Genomic DNA, 17093 nt, shown 5'->3' with positions numbered 1-17093 from the left:
CATTTACATAATTTACTCTACATCTATCAATTTTGATATCAGAAATACAGACAAAATAATTCAGTTAATGTGAAATGTTTGAACTACAGATGCACATTGATTTTATAGAATTGCAAAGATTTGTTGTGATTTCCAATGTTGGTTTTGTCATTACTATTATTTCAACAGTGGTTTGGTAACAATATACGGACCTTTAAATGCACAAGACAATGGTACAATTACGTTCGACGTCAACGTGACTGATGGAAAACATGTAAGCATTTCGATTTTATGTAGTCGAAAAAAATATCACTTTCCTCGTATATGAAATTTTATATCACCCTACATCAAAATGCAAGTTAAACCATAATGTAACAAACTCTAAAGGGACTGAACATTTAATTCTCTCTACAAGAAGTTCCTTGTATGGATAGAGCTAGTGGAAATAAATATTGTCTTTATTTAATTATATATTATTTTGTTTCCAAGCAACGACTCTACTAGAAAAAATGGAAGCCAAAGAACAAAGGAAATTATTTTAATTTTAGAAAATATAATGATATATATACTGTTTGCACTATCAAGCATGCGTTTTGGCGAAAACATTCAGATAAGTTTATGATTAATCGGCAAGTCGCTATTTGAGTGTAAAAGCGCTAAGATAATGAGATGAACAGACCTAAAAACAAAGGCGCTATAGAAAACATTCATTCGGTATATTTTTGTCCTACAAAACATATTATTAATATTGCTTACAGTCGGTGTCAGCTTCTGTCAGAGTACAAGTTATCGACGTCAATGACAACGCCCCCATATTTGAAAATGCAACCTACACGTTTAGTGTAGCAGAGGAAGACGACAGCGCTGTTGTTGGCAATGTGAAGGTAATTCAAGACAATTTCTTCCATTGATTATTCCAATCGTTGGCAAGTTCATATATATATATAAACAAGCTACTGTGATAAATTCTTGAAACACCTCTAACGATCTGATCAGTAACAAACGACCTTGTAGTTAATTAATTATTTTTCTGGATGCTTCGGATGAGTAAGGCCATACTATATTCATATCAAATAAAACGCTGAATGTGAAAATCTTAAATTGATTTATTACAATTTAGAATCTAAATAATATGTGTATTTTTATTTTAATTAGGCAAATGATGACGATCAAGGTGAAAATAGGAAAGTCCAATACGACATATTGTCACCATGGTAATTATATCATGTTATGATTTCGAACATGTATATTTGATTAATCATGTCACTTTCATCGAGTATGTATGTTTTCTTTTTAAAGTCATATGTACCGTAATTGTCATACCTTTAAATGCATTACTGCCAAAATAATATCATATTTACATCTAGAGTGCAATGAAATGAGTACATGTCATTCCATGAATTTACATTGTTACAATAATTTTATAATGTAACTAATAATTGTAAAAAGATTTCTATAGTTATGCTTCCAACTAAACATACATAAGGCATAAACAAAAAAGAAGTTTACAGTGCATTAGTTCAGTGTAGTAACTAACTTATTTGGTCTGTCCATTTGCAAGAGCACACCTTAATTCATCAAACTGATGTTTTTCAATAGATTGTTGACAGAAACATAAGTTTAGATTTCCGTCAAATTATGGCACATACGACTTTAACTTTATATTACTATCTAAAGACAGTTATCCCACGTTCTCCCTCAATCTCCCGTTAATGCGTATATAAATTGTCCACGCATGAAAGCATTGTGTCTTTTACAGGAACGTTAGCTTCAGTGTAGGCGAAACAGGACAAATTGAAGTCATATCAAAATTGGATAGAGAGACACTTACGTCCGGTCAGATAACTCTACTGGTCAGAGCACGTGACTCCGGGACGCCGTCCCTTTATGTCAATTGCCATAGTGCAAGTGCACGTAATAGATGTTAATGACCACACCCCTTACTTCCGGGACCATGTTATGAACATCAGCATTGCCGAGGGACAGAATTTTTCCTTTTCTTTAAAGGTATGATCGACATAAAACTCGTATAATCCCATGTTAAGATATAATATTTGAAATAAAATAGTAGAAGAGTAATAAAAATGACTATCATGCTATAGTTTTTGTAATACAAAATGTCAAACATGATTTTTCATACTGCATAATGACATTGTAGATTTGGTCTTCGATCTGTTATGAATGTCTGTTTTCATTTCACTTATACTATATCAACGGTTAATGTACCATTGCTACATTACGAAAATACTTATTTAAATAAAATAAAACCTTCATGATAATGAATTAATTAAAACAAGGAAAAATCTTCTGTCATTTTACCGATAAACCTTCTTGTTAACTCCTGTTGAAGGTATACGACGAAGATAGCAACGGCAAAATCTGCTTTTTGTCATTTTTACTGAAATCTCTTTCTTGTTAAATCCTATTCTAGGCATACGACGACGATGAAGGTAACAATGGCGAAGTTTATTACCAAATCGGACACCACAATACTACTTCGATGCATTTAGAAAATGATGAACTGAGGTCTACAACTCCCCTCGAATACGGTGTGTACGAGATTGAAGTTATAGCATACAATCCTGTACCGTATTCAGAGACGGGATTACGTAACGGCACCCTGATTGTGTTCATGCATGTGGAGGTGTGTATGTCTTGTGAATTTGTAGTGTTTTATGAAATATTGATGAAATGTATTGTTAAAATATCATTACTAATATCTTCAAAATACATTTTCGGTTGTAACTTATGTAACTTTGTTCTCAATATCAAATATGATATATTACACACATGCATCTAGAAAAAATGGTAAATTTACTTTGATAATTATAATTGTTTAGCGCTGTCAATTTCAGCGCAAATAAAATAAGATAATATATAAGCGCGATTTCATGGTTTAATACCGAAAGTACCCTTTCACAAAAATTTTTCACAGAGTTTTGTATGAGTTAGCGCTTCAAAGACAGTGTGAAAGCGCTTGAATATAAAACTTCCGCTAAAATAAGTATATTTATAGAATATTTTTGTTTACTTTTTCAGGACATCAACAATAACAGTCCAGTATTTACTAACACGTCATACTCATTTTCTCTACCTGAAGACTTTACTGTTGGAGGTTTAGTGACTAAATGGTAATTTTGTTTTTAATTTCATATTTGATATTTACCTTTTTGCACCAAAAAACTTAATTTCAAGTTTAACATTTCAAGTACTTGACCAACTGGCATTTAGTATTCCTCCCAATTTAACTTATTTAGATTTAACGTGACGCTACTCAAATTGAATCGCATTCTAAAGATAATTGTTAAAAAAGGTCATACGAAGTATTTTAAATTCATATTTTGTAAGTAATTTGATAAATATCAGGTTCAGTCCTGTGTGTCATCGAATCCAAGTATAAAAAACGAAACACGTTCTAACTCTAATTTGTTTATATAAATGTCCAGACAAAATAGAAAAACCTTTAAGTTAATTCATTTTCGCAATGATTATATTCACAAACATGATGTGGTTATCACACGACGTCATTGCCCTAATTTCTATTTTACAATTTAATCCTTGTCACCTTTTTGTTAAGTAAATTTTGTCACGCAAAATAAACATTCTGTGTCTAATATCTTTAAAACATTCCATTTCGGGAAGCGTTCCATTTTGAGAGGCATATTTTTTTATTTCATTATGGGTAGCGTTCCATTTTGGGTAGCATTCCATTTTGGATTTTATTTTGGGTAGCATTCCATGTTGGGTAGCGTTTCTTTTTTTGGTAGCTGTCCATTTTGGTAGCGTTTCATTTTGGTAGCGCTCCATTTTGGGTAGCGTTGCGTTATTGATTTTGCATTAAGATAAATGGACCTGAGATACCGATTATAAAAGACAATAGGCATTTGACGTAAGTAATGATATAATGTATATGTTTACTTTATTCAATACTTCCATATCATATAACAATACAAACTTTCATTTCTTTGATGGTTTATTTGTAAGATATTTGTTTGAAAGGAAATAAAACGATTTAAAAATGTTTGAACAAGACAAATATTCGACATAGATAATTAAAATACAAAACCCAAATTTCTTGAAGTATCTATTATCATTTCAAGAACTTTAATATTGACAAAAATAAGCTAAGTTAAGGATGTTGTTTTCTAACGATACATTATTGATATGTTTGTTTCAGTAACATACACGCACATGACGCTGATGAAACTCCTGAGTATAATACTGTTACTTACTCGATACCAAATGACAACGGTTATTTCGAAATCGATCCACGTAACGCAACACTTCGACTTATCAAGTCTCTCGACTACGAGATAATGCCACACATCAACTTCAAGGTAGATCAACAACATTGTGAAAGATTGTGATATTGTAATTGTTATGCTGCTAAACGTATGGGCCTGTTTACGTAACGCATTATGATATTAGATGGTGATTGATCAAAATGAGCTGCATGTACCTTGTCACCGAATGACGATCCACCCAGCCCAGTCCTGCTAGTTACCCTTCGAAAACACACGAGACACTTGTATACCTTTACCCTGGTGTTTTTGTCGGGCGCCAGTTCATTTAGCAGCAGTGAGCATAATGTTGAGGTCCGATCGGGGCTAAATTATGTTACCTCCAAACATTAGCCTATATTCTGTCTTTTCACGAAAATTAAGTAACTTGGTAGAAGAATTTGTCGTAATCTGACCTCCGAACACAAACAGAATGGTCTTTTGAATGTGCAACTCGTTCATCGATGGTCGACACGGTCTAGCCCGACTATACACATGTGCTCATGCACTTAGTGCTTGTAGTCATCGAAGAGTATACAGATTCCTTGAATTTAAAGTCAAAAATAAAAAAGACTCATTATTACGTGAAAAAAATGTTCTTGTAATTTACAGGTAGTAGCGGATGATGGAGATATTACTCACAAAGTTAGTGTTGATGTCAGTGTCACAGTTCTTGATGTCAACAATCACGCCCCAATGTTTTCATCAGGTTGGTTTTAATTAACTTTTGTACTAATTGTTCTAATAACACCAAGTTCTATTTTTATGTCTCCCTGAGGCAACAGGCCTGTCGAGAGTAATAAACATGTGCAAAATACATAGTTATTTCACAAGCGCCTGATACTAAAACCATATTGTGACGTCACAATGGTAACGGTGGAATTTTGTCAACTTTATCGTCATTAGAAATTGCTTGTTCAAACGATGAACCTGAAAGCAGAAAACGTTATATTTTCATCAAATATGTGTTCTCATAAGTGATGTAATATGAAAAAGTTATACTTTTACATATGATGGATATGAAGGATAGGGGCAATTAATACAATGTGTTACTAAATTAGGTATGGGCCTATCCTTTAACCAGTTCATTAACTCTTTGGGCAAACTATTCGTATCCTTCAAATGCTCTGACCTTGTAGAAATTTATGTTTCGACCTTACACGTGATTTTCTGTACAATTAATTCATTACTTAGTAAGTGTCCTTCAAAGGTTATAGAAAAGAAAACCGTATTTTGCATAAGGATACCTTTGCCTTTTCTCATTATACCGCATGTTCTGACAAAAGTACACAACATAATAATCCCTACAAAATTGTTCGTTTGAATAAAGAAAGTAGTAGGTAAACCATGTGCAATGTCCTGTGTAAGAATAGTGGCTGCCTATCCTATCAACCTTATTTTTATATGTGTATTCATTTGATATTTTGTGTTCATTGCAGCGTTATATAACTGCACAGTCTACGAGAATGATACTTCGCCAATTACTTGTGAAATACCAGTTAATGCAACGGACGCCGACAGTGGATTTAACGGCGATGTACATTATTTGCTAGATGGATGGGTGATGGTATATTTTGTTTTCAATAAGCCATTAAATCCTATTTTTATTGATTTTTTTATCTTTAAAATAAAACGTTTATTAATATATCCTCATGTTATAACATAGATATAATATGATATATTTATAGTGATTGTTTAAATAAGCATTTGATATCAAAGCGTATTTATGATTGACTATATGGGTTGAATCTATGAGTAGTCGACTTCAAGCTTCATATTTCTGATTTTGAAAGGAAATTAAAAAAAATAAAACCAATAGCTAGTTTCATAACGCTAAATACGATACGAATTACAGTCAAATTAACTGATATACAAAATTCGACTCTTACATCTAGAACGTGGTTTTCGCCATGTTAAATATGCGAAAACAAATGCATAGTGTGTTAACAGTGAAAACCATTTTTTGATAATAGACTTTTGCAATATAATCTTATATTGGAACAGGCTCATATTAATTTTCCTTGGATACGTCTTACTTTTCATGCTCTGTGTGATTGGCATGTAAAAACATAACTATGAATTTATCATAACGATTTTCTTAATGTTATAGGAAATATTTACTATGGATTACAACAACGGGACAATCCGACCAAGTGTGTTGTTGGACTATGATATGGGTATCCACTCGTATATTCTGACAGTGATAGCCATTGATAAAGGTGCACCAGCAAAAACAGGGTACATATTTCTGTTTACATAATATTTTATTCAATAGTAAATGCTTTTAAAAACCAAATATTTACTATAAATTACCATTTAAGGGTCATTCTTTCGGTTTGATATATGAATAATTAAATCCACTTCATTCCCTTTAGTAAAATGTCAATTTTAAAGATACTCTATCTAAGAAATTATTTTTTCTACGTTTCTAAGGAGAAGACAACATTGAATTTAAAGTCACACGATGCGTAACTATCAACAAAAGATCAACTCAGATTCGACCCCGATATTGTTAGTATTTGTAGATGTAGTTGAAATAAAGTTATTAATGGTTTCTGAATGACTGTCGTACAGCAGTTTCTGAAAGGCGATACTTGTAAATTTTCCTTCATTTTAAACTGGTCGCCATAAAAGTACGAGTATTGCCGAACGAAAGTCGGAAAGTTCATGACCCTTTCTCGGAAGACTTCGAACAGACGTAACGTAGTTACGGTAGTCACATGACGTTCTCGGCAACGACGTTACAATGTCGGCTAACTTCGGCTTGTTTGACTAAATGGGACCCACCTAGCGATCGATTTTCAATATTTATTCGATTTTTCATAAAAAGTTTCCGAATTATCATCTTGACTTCGACTTAGACCTGTCTCTGTATCATTTACAACAGGATTTGTTCAACATTCTTTGAAATCATAAAAAATACGACAGATACTGATATTAGGAATTTAAAATATTATAAATACTCGCTTTAAGAAATAATGTATTATTTCTTTATAATTCTTCAGCTATTTTCTTTACCTTTCGCAATGCACAGATCTGCAGTGGTGGAAATTTCCGTTCAAGATAAGAACGACAACTCTCCCGTAATACATGGACCAAGCCAGTTCTCTTTCCCGGAAAGTGCACCTGTAAATACGGCATTTGGGACAATATTTGCAACTGACGCAGACAGCATTGATAATTTGGAATTTTCGCTCACAAATAGTAGAGGTGAGAGCTATAAAATTATTGGAATACATTAAACGTCAATGATTGTGATACTGTTGAAATTGTGTTCTGGACTTGAACAAGGCACTGGTTGACTGTTTTATGTAATTTCTCATTAAAGATGCTCCACCGCCGACAGAGCATAAATGATATTCATCATTTGAACAATAATTGATGTTTAATTGTGTATATATATGTCAAATTACCCCAAAAAATGATGTAAAATAATTTATTTTGCCTTTAGTGCATGCGAAATCAGTACTTCATTCCATATAGGATATGGCGGTACGGAATTTTTTCTGGATGCAATTAATTATTTTTTATATTTTTAACTTGAAGCAAAATTAAAAGCTCAAACTTTTCAATGGTGGTAATGGTGTAAATTAACTTTTGTAACTGATGAAAAATACTAAATCGTCTGCTCCTGTTTTTAATAGTGAAAAATACCATTGGTCAGCGGTATAGCATCTTTAACATATATATATAAAGGGGTATTTTAGCGCCCATTCTACAATGAGTGACATTTAATGCAGAACAAGACCAAAAGAAGGTTACTATTTTTTACGAAATGTCAAAAGTCGCACTTGCTATGAATGGTTTCCATTATCTACTACTTCGTATATTCCAGATTTTCACATTCAACCAGACACCGGCATACTATCAACTGCAAGAATATTTGATTACGAAAAGGAGTACGATCGACTTATACACGCTAATGTCTCTGTCAATGATGGTCAACATACAACTCACTTCCCCATATCTGTGGCTATAACAAATGTTAACGACAACAGTCCTGTTTTTGTTAATGTGACCTTGACACCAACTATCTCAGAGGACATCAAAAATCCATCATTTTACATTCAGGTATGATGAAAACGATATATAGTATATATAACATTAAATATGAAATAAAAACTTAACGACCTATAATGTAGTTGTATTCTCCACATGTGTATTATAAACATTAAATATATACATACATTCTAAAACTGACCATTGAAATCATCAAGCAAAGCACAAAGCAATCAAAACAAAGTATTGAATTGCAGTCAGATGCAACGAAAATCCAAGAGACTTACGTTTCAGCAACGATTTCCTGTTATAGGAATATGTTTTTTGATATATTTCATTGCATGACATTAAACGTCAATACAGTGAATTCTCGATAATCCGGATACCTTCATTCCCAGCATAAATCATCCGAATTATGAATTTTTCGGACCCCTGAATGGTGTGTTCTTAGTTAATATGTAACGTTACGTTAATACTATCTCTGAAGTTTACGTCCGGACTGCGAGTGTTCGGACATTCGACGTCCGGATTATCGGAGATCCACTGTATTTTGTGTCAGGATGATAAATTAAATTTTATATCCGCAGGCTACTGATAAAGACATGGATGCAGTGCTGCAGTATAATATATCTACTGATTCAAGAATCAGTATCTCAGGCTCAAGGTATATATTGAAGCATTGATGTAACTATTTGTTAACCTCGGGGTATAAAAGAAAGTGTGTTTGCACACTGTGAGAAACCGCGTAGCGGATCCTCACTAAAACTTGCATACAAAATCCATTTCATAATCCGATGAAGTTCAAATATAATTACATCAATATTTATTTATTTTCAGACAGCTTCATAACTTTAAGACACGTTTAAACGTATGATCCATTTGATTTTCCAAGGAATTATTTTTTTCTGAATCAATACGCAATGTCGACGTCTCTGTTGGCATGAAAACATCGGGTTTTCGCGCCGTTTTTCCAATCTGAGAGCGGATTAAGTATGAAAACAAATAAAAATTAATTATAACGGTTTTGCATACATAGGTACTATATCTGAATTTCGCTCTTATATATATCAATGTTCATTGTTAGGAAATTTTGATTGTCTGTTTAGCTATACGTCATACTAAATTCATAATTGAATGAATCAACAAATAACTTTAAATGAATATCAATGTTTTATTTAGCGGACTGGTAACAATCCATGGCCAGGTCAATTCAAGTGACATCATCAAATTTGACGTCAGTGTATATGATGGAATACATGTAAGTATATCGATTTTTTTGTAAATATGGGAATTGAGATTCATAGTAAACGTGTTTGGTATATTAGCAAATCAACCCAAACATTTTGCATTGTATTACATAACACTTTCGTCGATAATTTATCTATAAAACGTTGCTTTGTATTCAAATTACAAACCTTTCTAAAAACTACCATCTTTATATGTTTATGATAAAATACATATTGGGAATGGTTTAGAAAACTCCAATTTGTTGATTGAATTTGCAGGAGAATTGCGATATTGCTACAATATATTTACTATGTGATATGGATTATTGACTGTTATTACAGTTAACAACTGCTGGCGTAATGGTACACGTGACTGATGTCAATGACCACGCACCTAGGTTTGAAAACTCCACATATATATTTGATGTCGATGAAGAACTTGAAAACGCAATAGTTGGAATTGTCAATGTAAGTAATGAAATGTATATTTCAATCAGCAATATACTGTTGATGTTCTATGCAGTACTTGTCTAATTTGTACATTGATAAAGATTATTGTAATTAGAAAGTATGCATTCAATTAGATAAACACTTTTTAAACAAAATTAAAAAAAAAAACATTACTAAAGACAACATTCACCAAACAGCATTACGGAACAGAGGCAATCATAAACAGCATAACTAAAAGGGAGTAATCATAAAAACTATTACTGAACGGGAACAATCCCAAAATCACTTTGCTATCATAGTATCAATTTGAAATGTAGTATATTTGCACGTGTCAATATTTACATCACAGAAATATATTTTGTCCCGGCAACGTCATGATTCATCAATGACGAGAGATCAGAATTGTAGATAAAGAACGAAATAATGGCAAAAAAGTACAAAATTAGAAATAGAAACGCAATTTCGAATCGTTGATATTGAAGATAAATGCCAAAGAATCGTAGATTTTTTCTTTATATTTCTGTATCATGGTGCTTGTTTTGTCTTTACAGGCCCATGATGCGGACATAGATCAACAGAACAAGTATATGTTTTATATGATCCCGACGTTGTGGTAAGTTTAATCAACTCTAGATACAGTAAAACACGTTTATAACGAGTCCAAGGTTATAACGTTGAACTTTTTATTCCCTGTCAAAGCTCCTATAAGATTTTGTAATGTAATGCATATCGATCACTGCTATATGACGAAGTACTTGGCCTGTCCCTAGAAATTCGTAATAACTGTGTTTACTGTATTGCTATAACGTTAAGAGATTAAGACGAAGCAACTGTCAAGAAGCATCTATAACATGTCATTCATGGCTATCATCCATTTTTTAAAGTTTAAATTATTCTATAACATTAGCTTTTCCATCAAAAAAAATATTATCAATTTTACTTCGGTAATCAATAATAGTTTGTTAAATCAAGCATTCCAGTATATTCTAAGTTACACGGAAACAGAGAAATGTGTATCCTTACAACTGTACGTTATTTCAGTTTGGCAGCGCAGAGTTAAATTGGTCGAATTTCAAATATTCACTCTACGAAACTTATATATAAATTGAATATCTTGATAATGTGGCTACGTACTTATTTGTCATTATATGTAAATAAAACTAATCTTCGAGACACGATTTTGTCATTACGCTCCATTGATTATGTTTAAACCTGAATCGTCAGGTGTTGGTGTCAAATTGCTATTTTTTTATTCATACTAAGGTGATTTACTGGAATACAACGTTATTTATATATTAATGGTGTGATATATAGGTCGTCTAACTTTACGATCAATACCACGAGCGGAGCTATCAGGACAGTGGGCGCACTGGATAGGGAGAATCCGTCAGTGATAAATGACCAACTGGACATTATTGTTATGGTGATGGACGAAGGGGTACCGCCACTCACGGGTTCCGCGCTTGTAGTGGTCAACATCAACGACGTGAATGACCATCGACCAATGTTTGTCCAGTCGTCCGTCCAGTACACCATTTCCGAGAGACAATGTCCCTCACGTTTTCATAACCTCGAGGTCAGTTATATAAAATAGTAATGCCGAAATAAATGATTTAAGTGATTATTCACCAATTGTATGTGAAGTCATTGATATTGGTTTCTTTTATTTATTTTATTTTGCAATATTGTGGGTTTTTAAAAGAAAATTTCCTGAAAATTTCAAGAGGATTAGTCTAGAATGTATGAGACAAATGCAAGGAAATTTTATTCAACCAACGAAACTATATGATGATAATAACTATCACACAGTGTTATTAATAAATGAATTACCAGTATTGTGATAATTATAGAGTACTTTGCTTTTGCCGATTCTCTGGATATAGTAGTTTTTCTTGACCTAGACCTTGTAGCAGAAGTCTAAAATATCACTGAATACAAACTTGAAATGACAATTATTTTACATTACGTCTTTTACATGTATCATGTGTTATTTTTCATGATATACATTGTAATAACAACAGTAAATGATAATTCATTTTCAGATTATCGATAAAGACGAAGGTGAAAACCAGGAAACGCGTTTTCAAATTTTACATGGAGGCGACATAGCCAAACTTGTTAACGACTCTCTGAAGTGTAAGAACACTCCAATTACTCCAGGATTTTACAACATTACAGTTAAGGCGACCAATGTAAAACCGTTAGTGGGGGCACATGTTGAAGATGATATACAGACTATTGATCTCCATGTTCAGGTCAGCTCAATTATTTTTTCAAAATATTTTCTAAAGTACCCTTGTTTGGAATTTTGATGCAGAAACGTTTTAATTTTCATACGTCAAAACAATGAATTGATGTAATTATGTAGGTATACCCGCATTACAAAACAATTGATATGAACCTTGATGGGAAATGAAAATTCCTAAGTTATAATAATGAATTCGTTAAAGTGTGTTCGTTATAACGTATTTTAATATATATACAATGGCTGAAAAAGAAGTTATACCTAGAGAATGTCAAAATTAGTAGAAGACAAGACAAGTATTTGTTAAATGGCAGTGCAATGTGAGTCATGACACGTTTATGGTGTTCATTAGCTTGAATAATTTGCTTAAATAATATCATGTGATTATAGAAATGGTATTCACAGCAAATATTTAAAACAGAAATGATTTGTTTAAATGTGTCTGTCTTCACTAAAAGGTTTAAGATAAAATTGATATTAACACTAGATATTATGCAAAATATGTGTATTGCTCTAAATGAACTTGTTTATTTTTTATGTGCAGGATGTAAATGATCATAATCCTATATTTGATATCAACCTGTATTCACTGGATTTGATGGAGAACCAAACCTTGGGAGAACTCATCTTCTCACCTAAGTAAATATGGAATATTTTTATTGACGGAACAAACCATTCTGGAAATCCTTGATAAGGACAACTATTGCAATTGATATAATGATAACTATGTTTTGGAAAACGCGTACTCTTAATTCAAGTGATTTTGTAATTATAACTATTGATATAATGAAAATTATGTTTTGGGACACGTGAACACTAGATTTAAGTGATTTTGTAATTATAATTATAAACATTATTTCTTTTCACATTTACTAAACATTTAATGGAGATAAATTACCTTCATACTTCTTTTAAATGTCCCTAGCTGAATTTAAATGTGACGTTCTTTGTAGAATAAATGCTACAGATGCTGACCCTAGTGCAGAGTACAGCACAATAACGTACGCCATTATTCAGGGAAATGGTAGCTCGTACTTCGATATAGACCCTAACATGGGCAGACTGTGGCTAAAATCACCATTAGACTACGAACAGGAGGAGTTTCTTACCTTAACAGTAAGCCCAATGTGCTATGCGACGATATAGTTTTTTTTTCAAAGACGTGAAATACAAACTTGTTATCACGTTGATAAACTAAAATAATGCTTTGAGAAAGCTATTTTCAAAAGGTATTTTGATAGCTAGTGAATCAATACAGCAATATACATATACCTTAATCTCGAATTACCTGCGCGTTATTAATTATTATTTTTTTATTATTATTTTTGTGACATGTTTTTGTTAATAATGTTCTGGAATGCGTTAATTAACAAACAAAAAAATAAATAAATAAAATAATAAATAGATAAAATAATAATTCTACTCTTCTTCAACCAAGAATGGACTGATTACTTTATGTATAGCTTTAATATGATTTGGCAAATTCCGTTATATAGTAGTACTCGCTCTATACTCAGATATCAGCAAGCGACGGCCATATCAATGTCCTTGATAACAAACTCCACAGTGCTACAGCTAGTGTATACATACATGTACTGGACATCAACGACAACAAACCGACATTTACCTCAGGTTTGTGATAGAAAATCAGTAGTTCTTATTACACATGATTGTATGCTTAAATCCATTCCATGGAGTAATTTGCATGATAAATTAGCAGGGAAATGTTTAATGTGTTTAAAATTTTGCGAATGAAAAATTCCTGATTGAAACATTAATAATCTAACTGTCTGAGTTTGGTTTTAAAAACTGGATAGTTTATTTATTTAGTTTATATTTATCAAAGGTACCACCCTCAATGAAATAACGACTATTAAAAAGTTTAGACATATGTATGAGAGTATACCTTCTACATCTGTGTCAGTATCTAGCTTAAGATTCAATGAGAATAAGAAGACGCCATATCTTCAGGAACATTTTGCTCCGTTATCTTCGACGTGTATCCCAATATCCATACGTTGCATATATTTCCCTTGGTTTAATCTGAGCCTGAATTGTGAGTTTTCTTTCCATTTTATATCGTTTTTTTGTTTTCCCATTGTATGTTTAAACAAACATGATTAGTATGATTGTTTCTATATCGCAGATTTCAAGACGTGTTCAGTACGAGAAAACGTGACAGGCATATTCAATTGTGTAGTGAAGGCCACTGACGCTGATGCTGGTGACACGGAAAGGCTAACGTACTATATACTGAACTCGTCACAGGTATAAGATATATTTCAAAATTTTTATATAAAGTAGCATTTATTAGACAAATTCGGGTACTTTATACAACCACAACATACATTACGATCGGTTTGCATTAATCATGCGTTCTGCCTTTGTATGACTACAAGGTTTATATAAATCCGTATCTTATATAACATACAATTATTTTTATATTTATTTTATTATAACATAGATATTGATGAAGTGTCGAGAACTGAAGAAAATCTCAATTGTCAATACCGTCCGCCTTGCTCCAAGCAAATGTGGTGTCTTTGTATGATTCTAAAAAGTTATTTTATATATCATCTTTTATATCTACGTGGCATTTTTTTGCATTATTATTACATACGTGACCTATATTGATTTTATTATAATTACAATATTGTAGATATTTGACGTGAGTACACATACCGGTGAGATTTCCGTAAAATCCTCAAAACACCTAGACTACGACCAAGGACAGAGGCTGTTTGATATCCATGTAGTTGCCTTAGATGGAGGATCCCCACAACTTACGGGGTAAATATTACATAACACATGATAACTTTGCATTCTATTATTTTTTTTTACTTTTAAGATCACCTTTCCTCTATTTTGTTTTACTTCAGATAAAGAATTACATATTTAATTACATAATCGAGTTCAAGTGTTTTGTCGTCCAAAAACAAAGAAACACAAAAAAGCGATTTTTATCATCATTTTTATATGTGATATTGATACTTCAGATTTATTCAATATTTGTAACTTTAATTTATATTTAGCGTTCAATAAAACCCGCCTTGAAACATTTTTTTTTCTATTTGCAGATCTACTGTCGTGTCCATAGACGTAGTGAATATCAATGATGAAGAGCCCGTATTCACAAATGAGACCTACGTGTTCGAAATACATGAGGAAGAAAAAAGTCCATATTACATAGGTCACGTCTCGGCTACTGATCTTGACGAACATCCTTACGACAGACTTACATTTTCACTGGTGGGGTTTAACGGTAATTTCACTGTTTTAACAATTTATAACAAATCCTTACGTTTTAAAAAGTACAACATTTAAATGAAGCTGAACATTAACACAACTTAGACAACTGACTCGTTATTGCTACTGGTACAATCGTCACGCAATAATGAAAAAACACATAAGAGCAGTATTTATAAACTTTATTTCTTTTACATCGATTACGAAACAAGCACAACTTATGCAAATTACTCTCAATGGCCCGGATGTAAGCGCGCGAGGGGTCTTAGTTTGGGAGGAAACCGGAGTGCCCGGAGAAAACCCACGTGATCGGGCAGGTGACCCCTAACCATTTCATGTCCGTGCCGGGGATCTAACCCCGGCCGGCTAGGTGAAAGTCGAGCGGCTTAACCACTACACTACCCGATGTCCCAGAACAGTAACAGTATTATGTTTGTTTAAGAAATGCGTGATTGTCCGTGAATTATAACACTTTTTGATGAAAATGAAATGCAGAATTCCCTTTTATGTTACAGAAAAGCGAAATTAACCATTCGATTACATTTCAGATATGTATATTGATAACACAACTGGCGACCTCTTTACATCAGTCGTCCTTGACTATGAAGACCAAAATCAACGTGTAATAACTGATACGGTTATTGTTTCGGATGGCGCCCATAGAAAAACGGCGAGCGTCACTGTCAGTGTAACGAATGTAAACGATAATAAACCTCAGTTTAACCAGACTATATACAGAGCTGATGTTAGGGAGAACACGGCAACGGGACATGTAGTTACTCAGGTACGAATTTTAATATTTTCACACTTGTATATCATTTAAAGAAAATAAGTATAAATAGTAATGTTGGTATTGAAATCTACAATGAATAAAATAATAATTTGGTTTCATAAGCTTTACTTCCCAATTATATTCTAAGTCATTTAATGACGTTCTAGTTTTGATGGCGGAGGAAAGCCGGAGTGCCCGGAGAAAAATTACCGACCAGTTAAAATCATTTTATACTATCTACTATATATGCGTATATTATTCCGTATGACTCGTTATTGAACAAAAGAAAATCGTATGAAGATTTTGTTATGTTTAGAAAGCAGTGTACTTGACGCACTCGTTATTGAAGAAAATCAGATAAAGATCAGCATAAAATAAAATCAATCAAACAGCATATGTATTTGCATTCCGTATGATGTATGTTAAATGTTCCGTGATTTTGAAAGGTACACGTGCGTGTATGAGCACGAGGTGTGCCTACATACCGTCTAGTGATCGGTAAATAAGTCATACGTTCTTATGATATTTTATTTGTTTATAGGTACACGCTTTCGACCTGGATAATTTGAGCAGTCTCCAATACCGGTTAGAAGGCGGGAATGACGGTCGTGGGGCTTTTAAAATAAACACTACATCCGGGGAGATATATGTGTTCAGCCAATCATGCCTCGACTACGAAAGACAACATCAGTACTTATTGGTCGTTGTGGTATCGGATGGTAGGTTGGATGTGATATTTGTTTCTAAAAGCAAAAAAAAAAACCATTTTGATAGCCTATTTCGGTTTCCAAGAGTATGTAATGGTACAAGACAGCTAAAATAAAGTATTGGCCACATCATGATATCGCGACTTCTGTAGGTAGCGCTCCATAAATAAACGAGATATTTGAAAACAC

The 17093-nt window shown here is 32.8% G+C and overlaps 2 protein-coding genes across 2 annotated transcripts in view; both read left to right on the top strand.

Annotated features, from left to right (window-relative positions):
• Positions 1-1197, top strand: part of LOC138324468 (protocadherin Fat 4-like) — a 28853-nt gene extending 27656 nt beyond the window's left edge. The window contains exons 42-44 of the mRNA XM_069269532.1: positions 169-253; positions 738-863; positions 1135-1197. Of these exons, the coding sequence (XP_069125633.1) occupies positions 169-253; positions 738-863; positions 1135-1197 (274 nt within the window). The remainder of the gene's footprint in view (positions 1-168; positions 254-737; positions 864-1134) is intronic.
• A 640-nt stretch (positions 1198-1837) lies between these two features.
• The window catches only part of LOC138324074 (protocadherin Fat 4-like), a 47281-nt gene continuing 32025 nt past the window's right edge, over positions 1838-17093 (top strand). Inside the window, exons 1-23 of the mRNA XM_069269092.1 lie at positions 1838-1986; positions 2411-2623; positions 3019-3110; positions 4157-4316; positions 4872-4968; positions 5699-5826; positions 6370-6497; positions 7294-7469; positions 8095-8330; positions 8846-8922; positions 9438-9516; positions 9827-9952; positions 10486-10547; positions 11249-11510; positions 11977-12189; positions 12724-12818; positions 13133-13295; positions 13697-13811; positions 14326-14447; positions 14839-14969; positions 15257-15441; positions 15974-16209; positions 16739-16916. Coding sequence (XP_069125193.1) covers positions 1867-1986; positions 2411-2623; positions 3019-3110; positions 4157-4316; positions 4872-4968; positions 5699-5826; positions 6370-6497; positions 7294-7469; positions 8095-8330; positions 8846-8922; positions 9438-9516; positions 9827-9952; positions 10486-10547; positions 11249-11510; positions 11977-12189; positions 12724-12818; positions 13133-13295; positions 13697-13811; positions 14326-14447; positions 14839-14969; positions 15257-15441; positions 15974-16209; positions 16739-16916 — 3394 coding nt within the window. The 5' untranslated portion in view covers positions 1838-1866. The remainder of the gene's footprint in view (positions 1987-2410; positions 2624-3018; positions 3111-4156; positions 4317-4871; positions 4969-5698; positions 5827-6369; positions 6498-7293; positions 7470-8094; positions 8331-8845; positions 8923-9437; positions 9517-9826; positions 9953-10485; positions 10548-11248; positions 11511-11976; positions 12190-12723; positions 12819-13132; positions 13296-13696; positions 13812-14325; positions 14448-14838; positions 14970-15256; positions 15442-15973; positions 16210-16738; positions 16917-17093) is intronic.

Source organism: Argopecten irradians, chromosome 5, assembly GCF_041381155.1.
Source record: "Argopecten irradians isolate NY chromosome 5, Ai_NY, whole genome shotgun sequence".
NCBI lineage: Eukaryota > Metazoa > Mollusca > Bivalvia > Pectinida > Pectinidae > Argopecten > Argopecten irradians.
This window is presented reverse-complemented; position numbering and strand designations above follow the sequence as displayed.